Raw genomic sequence first — 16,433 nt, 5'->3', positions numbered from 1 at the left:
TGTGAGATACTGTTATGAACTAAACTAAATGGTTTCCCGTTCAGGGATTGAGCTGTAGTTCTCGACTAAATCACACTGTAAAGCAGGACTCACTGAATTGTCTCAGACTTGTCCCAGTCTTGAGTTAAGTAATGTCCATTCTTGAAGGGAGACTAGAACTAATCCAGATCTAAATCAAGACTTAAATTAAACCTGGACAGATGCAGGTATAGCTTCAGACTAAAGGCTGTAGGCCTCATGGTGAATGCTAAAAATGGACTACAACCCCTGGCAAAAATTATGGAATCACCAATCTTGGAAGATGTTCATTCTGTTGTTTAATTTTGTAGAAATAAAGCAGATCACAGACATGCCACAAAACTGAAGTCATTTAAAATGGCAACTTTCTGGCATTAAGAAACACTAAAAGAAATCAAGAAAAAAAATTGTGGTCGTCAAGCAAAAGGAAACTCACTCAATTCTGAGGAAGAAAATATGGAATCACCCATTTCCAAGAGTAACACCCGCCAACTCCAGTATCTATGGAGAACAGATCTGTGTTGCCCTCAGGTGTCACGGAAGTGTTCACATTCATAACTTTTATTTCTTCAATGATGGGAGGGATTCCATTTGCCAGTACAGAATTTGGAACATTTTGTTTCTGCCAATCGAGTCGAAAGCCTTCTCTAGGTCAATGAAAGCCAGTATTTCTTCTTTCTTTTGGTTTAGTACCTCCTCAACAATTCTTCTAAGAGTGAGGATGTGCGCAGTAGTTGAGTGAGGATGCCTAAATCCTAAATCCATTTTGACCCCGGCGGAGTAGATCGCCAGTGACTGGTCTAATTCTGTTGAGGATCATCCGATTATAGATCTTTGCAGCAACCTGAGTGAGGCTGATACCCCTGTAGTTGTCACACACACACACATATATATATATATATATATATATACACATTATAACACATAATGCCTTTCTATCTATTATGCTTACAAACATCAAGAAGTCACAAATAAATGGAGATCACACCATGACATGTTTAAACAAGTTTATTTATCAAAATCACTAATCAAGTAAACAAAAGATTATTTTTTCACCCAGAAAAAAAAAAAAATGTTCATAGCACCACAACTTCACATATTAGACAGAAGCTGCCAACAACCTTAATGGAGCAGCTCATTTCAAGTTGTAGTAGACTTAAGCTGCTCTTCAAGCTTCTGGCCACCAGATGCCACCAAAGAGGAGTGTACTGAGAAGCTTCAAGTCATGAACCCTTTCCCCATACGAGCTTCAATGCCCAGTTTCCCGTACAGAGATTGAGCTCCAGTTCTCGACTAAATCACACTGTAAACCAGGACTCACTGAATTGGTCTCAGACGTGGATTAAAATGGTCTCAGCCTCGTCTTAGTCTTGAGTTCAATAATCTCCTTTCTTGAAGGGAGACTAGAGCTAATCCAGGTCTAAATGAAGACTTAAATTCAGAGTAAAGGCTGTAGGCCTCACAGTGAAAATGACTACATCAGTGAAGCTGAAAGACCACCACCAAGATTAGAAAGAAGACTGTTCACAAACAGAAATAACCCGCTGAATGAATTTAATGCTACAGATTTTCGTGAGCGGTTTTGTACGTACAAACACAACGCAGCTGAAATGTTTAGTTTGCTTCAGACAAAGCTTTCATGTGACTCACTGAGGGGAACTCCTACACCTCCATCCTTACAGGTATTCATCACCTTCAGGTTTTTTGGCCTGTGGAACCTTCTGACCCACCAACTGAATATTGCAATGACCACATGTTCCCATGGCAGAAGTAGCCAATGACCAAACTGGACACACTTACAGAGACACCTTTGCTTTGCAGCACTTTTCATAAAATAAAAACATGTGGAGTGATACACAAGTGATGGAATTTGTGGTGTTTAGCTTTATGCGTTACATTTTGTGTTTTCTGCATAATGCATCATATTTTGAAAATGGAAAAGATGAAGAGAAGTGGTGGAGATGGTTCACAGCTTCGTTAATTTCGGTTTAATTGTGATTGTAGTCCAATGTTTGTTATTCACAAAGTCACAACGTTAACAGGGACGCCGTTACAAAGAACACTGACTTGCTGCTGCTGCTTCGTGTCTCTCTCCATCTCTTTGATCGACAACTCAACCTCAAGGATTCTCATCTTGAGTTCATGTTCTTCTTTTAAATACTGCAATTTACGCTCATGGAACTCCACGGCCAGTTTCTCGTGGAGGTTCAGCCGCTTCCCTTTCGGCCTGCCGACTGGGTTGGAGATGACGTCTGCTGCTGCTACAGATCGCTGGTTTTCTTGGCTCTGCTCCAGCTCCTCGAACATCTGGTTCATGCTCTGTTCATCTTTTTCTAGAAAAGAATTCCAACGTTAGACATAAGGTTTCAAGAGTTGAGGCCATGACAGTATTTTTTTAAAATCAGAAAACAAAAGACAAGACTACTAAGCTTATGCTAATCTGCTGGGGAAATTAGTACACACTAAAGCTAAACAGTTTGGAGTGTTTCCCCACCTGAACTGTCCAGATGATCAACATCTAGGATGCCTTCCAATGGCTGCTGCCTTTCAATCACTTCTTGAATTTCCCTCGAGATTAATAAAGTATCTATATTAACAAAGAATTCTCTTGCCAAATTTGGGGGATTTTTTAAAATAAAATTTTTAAGGGAAACTTTTAAGCAATTATTGGAATTTTCTTCCTGAAGGTTTTGCAAACTTTCAGAAATTTTGGGAATTCTTTGTTGATTTTTTTTTTTTCAGACAAGGAAAGAATATTTTTTGGTGCCTGTAAATGAAGACAACAGGATGGTTAATTGCGTCCCACCACTAATAATAATATATAACCTAACTGTAGTTGCAAACTCTGTTTATTGTGCATTTTTCCACAGATATAGAAGAACCTAGACAGGTCTAGGCCTTGGATGTTAATATATTGAGAACCAGTTTTCCAGACAGCACTACCGCCATATCCTGTTGCTGTTGTTCCAGGATTTTGAATGGCAGGAAACCAAACCACTTTTGTTCCATGTGGCTGATTTCAAACAGGCCCTGATAACCTTGTTGTTACATGACACAATTTTTTCTAAAAATAAACATTTGATTGATTTTAATATTTCGTAAAATAAAAGTTTTAATGCTTAAATATCATTGTTGTCGTTTTTTTAATATGCCACTGTGATTAAACTCCATGGCCCCCCAGTAAAAATAGTCTAGAACCGCCCCTGTAAACTACATCTAGGCTGCGAGTGTTCAATCAAGATTTGAAATCCTTAATTTTCGACAACTGATAGCTGTTGGTCATCGAGTATAATGAAGTTTAGCAGCTTCCTTTTAGCTCTTCTGATGTCTGGAGGAAGTTTACCTTGTTTCAGGAATGCCTCCAGCAGGGGTTCCTGCCCCCTCCTCTGGTCTTTCTGCCCCATGGATAGAAAGTCCTCGTGCTCTTTAGTGTGGTGCGTCCTCAAATGTCTGATTAAGTTCGTCGTGTTGAAAGTCGCCGCGCAGGTTCCGCCTCTCGGTACACCGGCTTTACAGACATCGCACCTCGCCGTCTTGCTTTTCGGTGTTTCTAGTGAAAAAAACCTCCACACAGCCGACATGTTGCTTTCACAGACCGTCTGCGCTTGTGATGAAAAGTTGGTTTGTAGCCGCAGCGCTGCTCGATGCTAGCCTGCTAGCTGGCTGCAAAATGTGGAGTGGATATTCTAAACGGAGGCGGATCTCAGTGAGCTCCAACAAATTCATTGAGATCCGGTCAGGAAATCCAGTCCACAGTTTGCAGCCAGCTAAAAGAGCAGCCCTCAAGGAGTCTCAGTCCATTCAGCCCAGTTTGATCTCCAGTGGGCCGGACATTTTGTAGTTTGTCAATTTTTTTTGTCGTTTTGTAACGTTTGTTTGATTTTTTTGCCTCTTTTTGTTTTGTTTCTTGTTGTTTGTCTCATTTGTTGTCGTTTTTGTAGCATTGTGTCTCATTTTTGTAATATTTTGCCTTGTTTTTGTCATGTAGTGTTTTCCGTTTTCGTTGTTTTGTGTATCTACTTTTTTGTTTTTCACTTTTGCCATTTTTTGTCTCATTTTTGTAGTTTGTCAAGTTTTTTGTCACTTTGCAATGTTTGTTTATTTTTTGTCCCCTTCTTGTTTTGTTTCTTGTCGTTTGTCTCATTTCTTGTCATTTTGTTTGTTGTTTTGTAGTATTGCGTCTCATTTTTGTAATATTTTGTCTCATTTTGTTCTTTTTTGTCTGATTTTTGTAGTTTGCCTCATGTGTGTCGTTTTGCTTCTGTTTTTTGTCATTTTGTGTTTCCTTTTTGTCTCATTTGTGTTTTTTGTCTTACTTTTGTCATTTTGTGTTCCACTTTATTTGTTGAGACAAAAAATTAAACAAATGCTACAAAGCGACAAAAAGTGGACAAACTACAAAAATGACAAAGAATAACAAAAGCAAGAAATAAATGAGAAAAAATAGACAAATGACAAACAGTACACAAAACAATGACTAAAGCAAAACACAAAATGACAAAAAACAGACAAAAAAGACAAATGAGACAAAAATGAGACACAAAATGACAAAAGAACAATTTAGTATTTTACTTTATGATCAAAACAACTTGTCATGGTCTACAAATTACTTTAAATTTATAGTTTTACTAATTTACAATCTGCAGCTAATGTCTTCTCTGTAGTTTTTAGGTTTTGATTTGTGGGCCGCATATTTGACACTCCTGAATTACGGAGTCATTTTAAGAGACAACATTCAAGCATAGACATGGATCACAGATCGGAAATCTCTGCAGGTTCGATCGGAAATTTCCGATTCGTGAATTATGTTGGAATCGTATGGAAGTTCATTTCCGCCACTTGAAAAATAAAAAAAATCACATGCTACCTCATCATTATGAGATACACAGACATATTTATGAGATCCTAAGTCATAAGCCTCCACCCCCAACGAGTCAACGAGTGGCTGACAACCTCAACCAGGTCTACTGCAAGTTTGAAAAGAACTTCAAACCCATACCCACACTGACCATCCCCCTTCCTGCAGCCCTGGACCTCCTACCATCTGATAGTCAATATGCAATCGAGATCCCTGAAGAAAACGTCTGCCGGCTCTTCAGGAAACAACAGACCAGGAAAGCAGTGGGCCCACCGAGTCTCAGATCAGTTTTCACCTGTCTTCACTCAGATCTTCAACATATCACTTGACAATGCGAGATTTCTGCCTGTTTCTTGAAATTTCTTAAACCCTAATTAATATCATCTCTTCAACGGCCATCCATCTATTTATCTATCAGTCTTAATGACCAAGCTCCATCGTATCCTAACAACCTTATTGTACCATATCATCCTTACAGAACTCTTCTGTCTCAGACTACAGGTTTACTTGGGGGTCCCACAGTTTTCAGAAGCAGAGTGGGAGGCAGATCCTTCAAATATCAACTCCTTTGTTCAGGAATCAGCCTCCAGTTTGGGTTGGGAGTCTCTCTACTTTTAGGATTAGGCTTGAAACCTTCTTATTTAAGTAATAAAGCTTGTTGTTAGGGCTGCTCGGGATCACCTGAGCTGTACCTTAGTTAAGCTGCTGTAGGTGCTGTAGGAGACGGCATCTGTAGTGACTCCATGCTATATAAATAAAATTGAATTGAATGGAATTGAATTGACGCCTCCATGTGTTTCAATGTGGAATAAAGAGGATTAGAATCAATTTTGCAACAAGCAAACCACATTATGACATTAGAATGTCTTCAAGTGTGTAAATAATTACTTTAAAAAGACAATAAATAAATAAATCAGCAGAAAGATCGTAGTCGTTTCCTTCTTGTTCTTGTCGTTGTCTTCTTATAGGTCGATAGGTGACGGTAACGCTCTTGGAAGCTGCAACAAATCCAGCCACGAAGAAGAACCATCCGGATCTCCATGGCAACGACAACTATCCGTCTTTAGCTGCTCACGTTCGCTGTTAGTTACAAGACCAACTATTTGGATCCGATTTTTGCTGCATAAATCTACAAATGTGACAAGAAACTAGCTAAAAATTATCATTTTGTTTTTTCAAACGGTGTTTAAAGACAAAAAGACAGCAAACGAGTTGTGTGCTAACTGAAGCTACTGCTGCTAAGTGCTACTAGCTAGCATCGAAACAACATTCTTTCCTAGGCATTATTAAAGCGCATTCATGGCAGACTGCTGGAACACTGATACCGGAGAAGCTGTGTATCGGTCCAGGGATGCTATCAAGAACTTGAGAATAAAGTAAGTAGCTAACAAAAATTGAAAATTAAAACTCCAATCCTAGTCCGATTGACACCAATGAGAAGAGTCGTGGTTGCACATTTTAGCTGTGATGCTAGTGGGTAGAAGAATCTGCTTCTGCACACACAGTCCTGAGTTTGACAGGTTATTTCCGCATTTGTTTGCGTCCTTTAGGGTGCGGATAGAGAGGGTGACCTCTACCGCAGCTCTCTCTCAGCACCTCCAGCAGCAGGTTCTGTCCCAGCAGGACAGAGGAGACATCGAGCTGGAGACCCTCACATCACAAGGCCAGACAGGTAAAAGGTGTTCTGCTGCACAGAGAAGCAGCTGATGGCCAGGAGAAAATCCACACTTTATTCTGAGTCACAGCACGAACACCAACATGCCTTCTTTGTTTAATATTTAGTAAACAGTGTGTGTTTTTTTCTACATTTGCCTGATTTGACTTTTGTCAGGTCAGCTAACAGCAGAATCATTTCAGATCACAGTGTTGCTCACCAGCTCAGATTTTATTCAGTTTACTTTGTTATTTTGAACCCCAAATGAAGTTTGTAAAATATCTTGGCTGAATTTAGAGGATTTCATGTGTCAAACCAGGATTTGTTTTTGTATTTTCACCTTACAGAACAAAATGTCTTATCTCTTAGGCCATTTGTAGGCTTCAATGTTTCCAGAAATATTGCTCTCACAGCTGTTAAATTTGGTGAGGACCTGGACATAATTGTTCCTGTACATTCAATGATTGAATGACTCCAGCAGAGACCAAACATTAAATTAATGACCTTTGAAGATGGGGGAAAAAAATTAACCTTTTTCAAACAATACATGATATTGAGGCTGCAATTTAAGTATTGCAAGATACTATTCAATTTTTTTTTTTTTGCCATTTTGATCCACCAAAACCCTCATATGTGGATAAATTTCAACATGAAGACAGCATGGAAGCATTTTTTACTGTGGATATACAATGACAACATATATACCTCTTTGCACACCAGTTTTTGCATCATAATCAACATTTTGTATGTCAAATAACAAAAAACTGCAATATTGGATTGCAGTACTTACCACACATAAAAAGCTACTGATGTTAGTGGCTTCAGAAGCTGGTGAAATGTTGATCAATGACAGTTTTTTTTTAAGTAGGAAATATACCTGCATCTTTGTCTAAACATTTACAGGAAGTTTGTGGGGTGTAATGCCACTCTTATTTGACGTTTTTGGTTTGATATTTCTGTTCCTGTCTCCAGGTGAAAATGAGGAGGAGGTGGTGGTGGGCTGGCAGGAGAAGCTCTTCAGTCAGGTAGAACTTTGAGTGTTTACTGTCTTTGTCTTTCAGCCAAATATATACATAAATCTGTTTATGAACCTCTCTATCGTCCTGTTTCTCTGTGGGTCCAGTATGAGATGGAGCTTTTCCAGAGCGAGGCGGCGTGTCAGACCCCTCTGGACCGTCAGTATCACGCAGAAGTCAAGGCCCTCAACAGGACCAAGGGGCGACGGAATCACAGGATTTTCACTTATACCGATCACGACCGCTACACCAGCTGTCTTCCACTGCACCAAATGGTAGGTTCTGAATCAACACCACCATTCAACATCTTTTTTAATAAATTTGCAAAAATTTCTACATTCCTGTTTTTTTTCTGTCAAGATGGGGTGCTGAGTGTACATTAATGAGAAATAAAATGAACTTTTTTGATTTTGGCAAATGGCTGCAGTGACACAGAGAGTGAAAAATTTCAAGGGGTCTGAATACTTTCCGTACCCACTGTACATTATTCTGTCAGGTGTTCCTTTATTTTAGTCTTTATTTTTGGAACGTTTGTAATAGTAAGATCTCAAACTCAAACTTTATTTATTTGTATAGCACTTTTCATGCAAGAACAACACAAAGTGCTTCACAAGCAATTAAAAACAAAGAAGACAATAAATAAATACAATTGACATGTTTCTAGGAGCCAGACTTTCAACGGCTGCTTTCATGTAGCGCTCACTCCACTGAAGGCTTTCTCAAAATAAATGTAATATCTTAAATTGTACAGTTCTTTCTGTAACTATAAATCGCTGTTTGTCTTTGATCCCAAATGCAGCAATCCGGTGACTTACTGACTACAACCAAATCCAGTCCGACCTTCCTGGCTGAAAGGATGGCCAGCGTGAGACACAGACGACAGGAGAGACGCACCACGTAGGTTTATTATAGCTCACGTTTTCACATAGCCTAGCCGTGTTAGACCCAGGTCTGAAGACGCAAGGGTCTAGGAACTCTCGACAGGGAGGGAGGCGGGCTAAAAGGTTGTCTTTCAAATCACTCTGCAGCAATTGGGTAGGTATACACCCAATCAGCAAATAGGCTGACGTAGTTCCTAGAGCGCCGGAAATCAGAGGATGCGGGAGTTCGTCTTTCTTCTCAATGACACACTTCAGTGCCGTCCTTTGTTTATCTTTCAAGTTGAATTTTAGCTTCAAATCTTTACGGGCTGTGGCCAAAGCCGAGTCGAAAGATAACTGTTTATTGTGCGCAGCCATCTTCTTGTCTATCCTTGTTTCTGTGGTTGTTTCCGGTTGTTTCTGTCAGAATCGTCGCACCTCTGTTGTCACTTAGTTACGCCCGCCTTCTGACTCTACACTTCATGGTGATTCGTCGACCAGTTTTAGGAGCATCCAACCTCGAGGCTTATGGAGGGTAACTAGACCCACCCTGGCAGAGAATTAAATTTGTTGCCGTGGGTTGTCTAGCGCGGCTAGGCTAGTTTTCACATGGATAAATGGGGAAATTTTGATGCTGTTTCCCATTTCTCAAAACTGTGCTTTGTATGAAACAGTTATGTAAATCTAGCAAACCAGTTAAGATTAAACTTCTTCAAGGAACTTTTATCCAAATGATGTTTTGCAATGTTAACAGTTTCCCCTCAGAAATGAATAAAGTATTAATAAAGTAGTAATTTTGATTTATTAATCCTGGTCTGTTGTGTTTTTCAGGGATTGTAACATCCCAAAGACCAAAATCATCAACTGGGAACCCACAGAGGAGTTTGTGAAGAACAGTCATGTGGTGAATAATGCCATGCAGACGATGCACATCATGGGAGACCTGGGTCCTACTGGAAGGTGAGACCTTAAACACAAACCCCCTGTTTCAGCTCAGTTCAGTCTTATCATCCTGCGTCAGTAATACAGAAAAAAAAAGACTCATCTAGTAGTCTAATATAACAATAATAATGATAATCAAGCAAGATAGAGGAGACAAGTCAGAGCGGTCGATTAAAATAAATAGTAAAAATGATAAGAAATTAAATGAATAATTAGCTAGATCAGCACTCATATCAAACAAAGAAACTTGGCAGTTTAATCAAAGTCAAAGTCAGCTTTATTGTCAATTCTTCAATATGTACATGACATACCAAGAATCGAAATTACGTTACGCTCTCTTCGTGCAACAATAGACATTAATTAAACATTTAGAAGGTTCTGAGATAAAAAAAAAAGGATAAATTTAGAAATGAAACGTACAAAATAAGATATAAAAAGACAAAAACTACGTAAATTAAGAACTAGAAAGCAAAATCAGGTAAACTAAGAACAAAGGAAGCAAAACTAGAACCAAGCAAAAAAAAAATGAAAGAATAAGATTAAGGGTTAAAAGTAATAATCAAAAAAATTTGAGAATTAAAGAATTAGAGAGACGACATCACGCAGGCAGCTAAAAGTAAAATAAAACCAGAGAGAACATCTAAAATAAACAGAACATGATAAAAAAATAGAACACTACAACTAAATAAAGCTAAAAGGAAACTTCACATAAAAGCAAATGTATAAAAGTGGGTTTTCAGAAGTAATTTAGAAGAAGTTAATGACTCTGCAGGTCTGATGTCCTCAGGTAGATGGAGTTTTACCTGGTGTTACACGTTTTCTGTATGTGGATGATGACATTTTATCAAAACCTTTAGATTTACACCTGGAATGAATTCTCAGTGTTGATGAGTTGATTGTCATAAATATGTAAATTAGACATTTCATTAAATTAAAGCAATCTATTCTGCTGTCTCTATTTGCTGTGGTTATTTTTCCTTCTAAACTGTGGATGTTTTGTGTTTCAGCTGTGCTTATCTCTCTCTATATATTTGCTTTCTGTCTCAGGCTGGGCCAGAAAGAGAATGAGTTTTTGCTGATGACGATAAAAACAGACGGCAGTGGAACAGTCATCGTAAAGCCTGATTTCAACAAAAACAAGGAGCCCTACAGGCAAGTTCACAACACACCTAAGGCACAGTAGCAACAGTATTGACTGATACGGCGTCCGATCAGCGTGTTTTTAGTGTTTGACCACAACAAAATGCTCTCCTGTGACTTTTCAGAATAAATACACTGACAAATGTTGAACAGATTACTAAAAAACGAATTCATCTTTGCTTCTAGGATAAAAAATACTTGATAATTGAACGAATGCCGGTGTGATGTGTGCGTTGTCGTGCAGAATTGTAACAGACGGGGAAAAGAGAGAAGTTTGGCGTCTCACTGTGGAGAATATATCCACAACCATGAAGCCAGAGGAGAAGGACAGGGAGCAGAACATGTACAAAGATGTGAGTTTATCTTCATCACCTGTCCTATAGATCATATAATGTTTGAAGTTCACAACAGAGGTACATGAAAACATTCATTTTCTTTGTCTCTAGCTCTATGTGAGGCACAAAGAGTACCTGAATAGCCTCGTTGGACAGGACTTTGAAATGGTAAGACATTTTAACAGGGGGAATTCCAGAGCTCAAAGTCACATATTCAGACTGATTCACCGTGAGAAATTCCGGATGGATCATTTTTGTGTCTTTAGGATAATTTCCGAGTTATGTAGGACAAATTTCATGTCATTCTGGACTAATTATCTGTAATTATGGACCATTTTCAAGCCATTCTGAACACATTTTGAGTCATTTTGGACCAGTTTGAGTCATTTTCAACAAGTTTTTATCTTGTCATTTTGAATAATTTTGTGTTTTTAGGATTATTTTCAAGTGATTTAGGACAAATTCACGTCATTCTGGACTAATTTTCCGTAACTCTGCATCATTTTTAAGTCATTCTGGATGGGCCAGTCTATAGTTGCGGGACTTTTTGTAACATAGTTGACATTTTAGTGATATCCAGTCATTTTTTATTAATCAGTGATTATTTCCATAATAAATAATTCTGGAATTTGTAATGACATGATCATAATGAACATAAAAATATATATATATTTTTTAACTTTAAATAAAAATGTGTGCAAGATTTATCCCATGGACTTCAAAAGTTCCTCAATTATATATTGACTCAATGACACTACAGGGTCTTAACCTCAATATTTTAACTTGTTAGGTCATTTTCATAACACAAATAATAATCCGTTTTGCTGAAAAGCACTTTTACGCAATGGTTGTTGTCATAAATTTGGTACATTAAACACATTGTCTTGACTAGATGTAACTATTTGATCTTGTTTATGTCGAAGGTTTGGGATTGTAATAATTAGTTGTCATTGTTTGCCAAATCTGACATTTGTTTTTATGTAAACTTTTGTTATAAAACACAAAGAATTCTCATATATGACAACAAAAAGGATCAAAAGTGTGTGACATGTTGAATAAATGCTGCTCTATAATCGTTCTTGCTCCTTCAGCCTCCTGCAGGTATTCTACGTTACCTCATGAACGGAGAGATAGGTGAGTAGGAAGGCTGTTCTCATTATCACAGGCACCTTTTAGAATCTGTAGCGTTTACATTCCTTCTTCTTCTCTCGACAGTCTCAGCTAAAGGCTTTGAATATGATAACTTGTACATCCACTTCTTCATGGAACTGCCCAACAGTGAGTCAAACGCAGTCTGTGATTATTTTTAAGATGTCTTGAATTCTTTTTAATTTCGCTCGTGTTATTTTTGTCTTCTTTAAGATTGGTCCAGCTTGCCCTTCCAGTCTCTGTCAGGAGTTACTCAGACCTGCCGGACCAAAACATTAGGGAAGGTGTGGATTAATTAACTGTCAGAAACTTGTTAACCGCTTCAGAAAAGGGCTACTTATATTTTCTAAACTCCCAACTTCCTGTCTTCCATCAGGAAAACGTAGCTCTCTTCAGTTACCCCTTCAACTTTGAGGCGTTCTACATGAGTGAAAAAGAGAGTGAAGGTCAGTATCAGTTGTTTCAGTGGATTACTGCATTTTAAAGAGCAGACTGATGCGTTCGTTTCTACTTGTAATTCCAGAATCTATTCTCCAGTGGCCGGTGCTGTACTTCAAGGTTCTTTCTCTGGACTCCTGGCAGCGCTACCGAACTGAAGGCTATGGATATCTGCTGTTTCCTGCCATGCCTGGTACGCAGGCCGGACTGAGAAACAAGATAGTTTTCCTGCTTATTAAGTCTTTTTTTCTAGAAATGCCAGAAAGTAGTGTCAAAATAATTAGAATTCTCAGCTGATTGATAAATAAACCAAATGTTGCAGTTTAAATAAAGATTTACAAAACATTTTTTATGTTTTCTATTTTAATTTGGATTGTTTCAGTTCAGGAAAAGGTGTATTTGCTGTAAAATGCTCAGAATAATCACTAATTATTTCAGTTTTGTCCTAATATTTGTGTGTCTGTGTGTGTTGCCAGGTAAACACACAGTGACGTGCCACACATGGAGGCCTCTTCAGACGGGGACTTCTTCTGTACTGAGGCGCTTCTTTATCGGAGGCTCTCCGGAGCTTGAAGACCACAGCTACGTCCGAATACCGGGAACCTTCAAGGTGAGCTCAACCCTCTGGAGAAGCTCTCTAGAAATGACAAAAGATTATTTAGACTTGTATGACACGTACGTCACAGTATGTGAGTGACGACTTCCAGCAAAAATTGAGTTACGTTGCACCGTAGGAACAGAATTCTGATGTAGGTGGAGGACCCCCTGTACTTCAAATTATATATTAATGTTTATTTTTTAGAATTAAAAAAACTAATAAACCCAAGAGGATTGCTACCACATTACTTAATTGCTCTGAATAAGATTTACTCAGAAATATCTAGTAGATTATAAAGGTGCTCAATTACATTTTTTCTTCTTAAATTAACACTTTTCTTGTTGCATTCATTGTTTCTCATTAGACACAATGTCTGCGCGCTTGATGCCGAACAGATGCAGTCCATTCATTTCCCTCCTGATAGAACATATGCAAAGCCTGAATATTTACATACATGTTTCATGTTATGCAAATACAAACACAAATGAATGTTATTTTAAGTTAATACCCCCATGTGTGTCTGCAGGGAGAGAGGCTGAGTCGCTTCGGCTTTTGCACTGAAACCACAGGGAGTGTCACCTTTAACCTGCACTGCATCCAGCAAGCCCGGTAAGATACAGGGTGGAAAGAAGACGTACAACACTACATGTCTGGGACTGATTTATTCTGGATCCACATTATTACAGATTGATCATGTGTCTCCTGTAGCTTGACTTATGTTGTTTTCCTCCTGGTGTCAGATGAAACATTATCAACTAAATTCAGTTCACTTGATCAGAGACACAAAACTCAAATTATTTTACAAGAAAATCAGTGTCTCAGGTTTTCAACCCACAAACCTCAAGTTTCTGGTGTTGCAAACTGGCTTTAAATCAAGAAAGAATTAGCAGCTCCAATTAAATTCACATACAAAGTTCTGTCAGATGTTTCAGATCATGTTCCTGGCAGACTCTGTCCATCGTCTGGGTTAGTAATCTATAAAAATAATAATAATAATACATTTTATTTAGAGGCGCCTTTCAAAACACCTAAGGTCACCATATAAAGGAAACAAAGTTAAAACACATTGAAATTAACAACATAACAACTTAAAGATGTAAAAGTAAATAAATAAAAGAAGGAAATTTAGCACTTTTAAAAACGGCAGAAGAAGAAAGAGGAATGGAGGTCAAAGTGAGTATGCTTGTTTGAACAGGTGGGTTTTCAAATGGGATTAAAAATGGGTTTTAAAAATTTGATTGCTTATGTGGAATAATCAATCAATCAATCAATCAAACTTTATTTGTATAGCACTTTGCATACAAAATTTGTAGTACAAAGTGCTTTACATGGAAATAAAAGGACAAAATAAATTAAAAATGAGAAATACAGCCACCCCTCCAACCCACCAATCCACATACAGCAAACACACTCACTTGAACACACACACACACACACACACACACACACACACACACACACACACACACACACACACACACACACACACACACACAAAGATATGTGGGACAGATTCTAACAGAAAAACATAAAAAGAGGACTGAGGAAACGCCATCTTTCATTAAAAATGAGGGAACACTGGAGCTAAGACTAAAATAACAATAAAAATAAATAAATAAATAAAAATGAATAAATAAATAAATAAGATCAAAAGGTATTGATAAATATGATTATCTAAAAGCCAGACTAAAAAGGTAGGTCTTGAGTTTGCTTTTAAAAATATGAACAGTAGGTGCTGCCCTCAGGTCTTCAGGTAGGCTGTTCCATAGACGGGGGCCGTAATAATAAAAAGAGGCTTCACCGTATGTTTTAGTTCTGACTTTAGGGACTATTAAAAGACCACTACCTGAAGACCTGAGGGCTCTACTGGGTTCATAGGGTAAAAGCAGATTGGATAAATAAAAAGGAGCAAGACCATTTAAAGACTTAAAAACTAGTAAAAGAATCTTAAAATCAATTCTAAAAGATAATAAAAAATGAATCATTAAAAGTCTAATGGAATTCTTTCATTCGCGCTTTAAACACAGTAAGACAAACATGGCTTGAATATGTGAGTGTAGGTGTCCTTTTTGCATCCAACCTTCTGTGAACTAAATCATTATTTATCACAACATTAAATAGAAATGTTTTATTTGCTCTACAGTGTAGTTTAATGTGTCCATGTTGAATGTGTTGCAGGTCCTTTGTGGATGCCGCCATGTTGAAGAAGAGGAGACAGAAGGTTTTTGATCAGCTGGGAGGATTCAGTCAGCAAGGAGCTGTTTGCAACATTCTGGGTAAAGAAATCACACTGAGCTCAGGTTCCAGAGGTTTAAAGTCTAAATTAAGTTGGAGATCAGCTTGTTAGGATATAAAGTGGTTCTGGCATTTCAGCTCCAAATATTTAAAATGTACTACATCTCTTAGTTGCAGCCGAATGGAGCCAAAGACTGGCAGAAAAATGAGGTGAACTGTATCACTTTTTAGTGCTACGTTTAGACCCAGTTTGTGTGAAGACAAACGAGCACATACGTTTGTCATTAACTGTTGACAGATTTTCATTCTATACTGTTGATAAGTTTTTGTTTCTTTTATCAGAGGCCTTCCAGAGAGCTAGGAGAAAGATGCAGGAAGCCAGAGAAAGTCTTCCAAGAGACCTCATCAGTGCCACTTCCCAACTCCAAATCGAATCCTCTGCTTAGGTGTGACAAATGCAGCTGGACTCGATCTGTCAAATATGTTTAAAAAGTCAAATCTCTACTATTTTGAGGTTTTGAATCATCAGTAAGTGTGAAAACAGACCTGGTGATGGACTGTAACCTGATGTACAGCTAACATGCAGGATGCTGGGAGGAGTAATAATTCAGTTAAAATGGATTTATGTGTGGCTTCACCGAGCAATGCTTTCTACGTACAGTCAGTGTTTGTGTCAGATTTGAGTATATAGTTTTAATTTTAGAGTTATGGGCAGTGAGTATTTTCAAAACTGATGTAATAGAAAGTAAAGCTGTTTTTAAATGTTATATATTTTTTATTATATTTTATGTATATCGGTTACTTTAAACATTAGAATCATATTTGCTGTAATATACACTTTTTTATATGAAATACTACTGTTATTTTTGTATCTTATTTCTTTTGTGATTATCTCCACTTTGATTCATATTCAAAATTGCTTTTACACTACATATTTGGGATATGATAGTAAACTGCCATCCAAGTTTAAATTTACAGATTTAAATTTTACATTAAGAAAACACTGATTCATCACTACGTTTTACTGTACTACATACTAAATTAATAGATTAAAGTAAAAATCCCTCTACACTGGCTTACTGCATTTAAATACTACTTATTACAGGACGCCATGAAACAGATATCTAGTACAATGAGTGCAATGAGTACTTTTACTCTAGATATTTGAAATTAGTAGTAGTTTTCTGACA

General features: G+C 37.7%; 1 protein-coding gene across 1 annotated transcript; it reads left to right on the top strand.

Annotated features, from left to right (window-relative positions):
• The first annotated feature begins 5,882 nt into the window (after window positions 1-5,882).
• mks1 (MKS transition zone complex subunit 1) lies at window positions 5,883-16,097 on the top strand. Its single transcript, XM_022194337.2, has 18 exons — window positions 5,883-6,252; window positions 6,427-6,548; window positions 7,503-7,555; window positions 7,654-7,821; window positions 8,346-8,443; window positions 9,238-9,366; window positions 10,396-10,500; window positions 10,733-10,841; window positions 10,935-10,991; window positions 11,915-11,957; window positions 12,039-12,101; window positions 12,186-12,256; window positions 12,349-12,418; window positions 12,496-12,603; window positions 12,887-13,020; window positions 13,535-13,617; window positions 15,187-15,284; window positions 15,586-16,097. The coding sequence occupies exons 1-18, from the start codon at window positions 6,176-6,178 to the stop codon at window positions 15,687-15,689; spliced, it is 1,692 nt and encodes a 563-aa protein (XP_022050029.2). The 5' UTR covers window positions 5,883-6,175; the 3' UTR covers window positions 15,690-16,097.
• Window positions 16,098-16,433: the final 336 nt, after the last annotated feature.

The sequence above is a fragment of the Acanthochromis polyacanthus genome, chromosome 17 (assembly GCF_021347895.1).
Source record: "Acanthochromis polyacanthus isolate Apoly-LR-REF ecotype Palm Island chromosome 17, KAUST_Apoly_ChrSc, whole genome shotgun sequence".
In the NCBI taxonomy this organism is placed as follows: Eukaryota; Metazoa; Chordata; class Actinopteri; family Pomacentridae; genus Acanthochromis; species Acanthochromis polyacanthus.
This window is presented reverse-complemented; position numbering and strand designations above follow the sequence as displayed.

Bases quoted from the DNA above. Each gene is read 5' to 3' on its own strand.
- mks1 (XM_022194337.2), top strand. From the start codon at position 6,176: ATGGCAGACTGCTGGAACACTGATACCGGAGAAGCTGTGTATCGGTCC. The intron at 9,367-10,395 runs GTGAGACCTTAA...TTTCTGTCTCAG, and splicing joins GACCTGGGTCCTACTGGAAG to GCTGGGCCAGAAAGAGAATG. The intron at 10,501-10,732 runs GCAAGTTCACAA...GTTGTCGTGCAG, and splicing joins AAAAACAAGGAGCCCTACAG to AATTGTAACAGACGGGGAAA.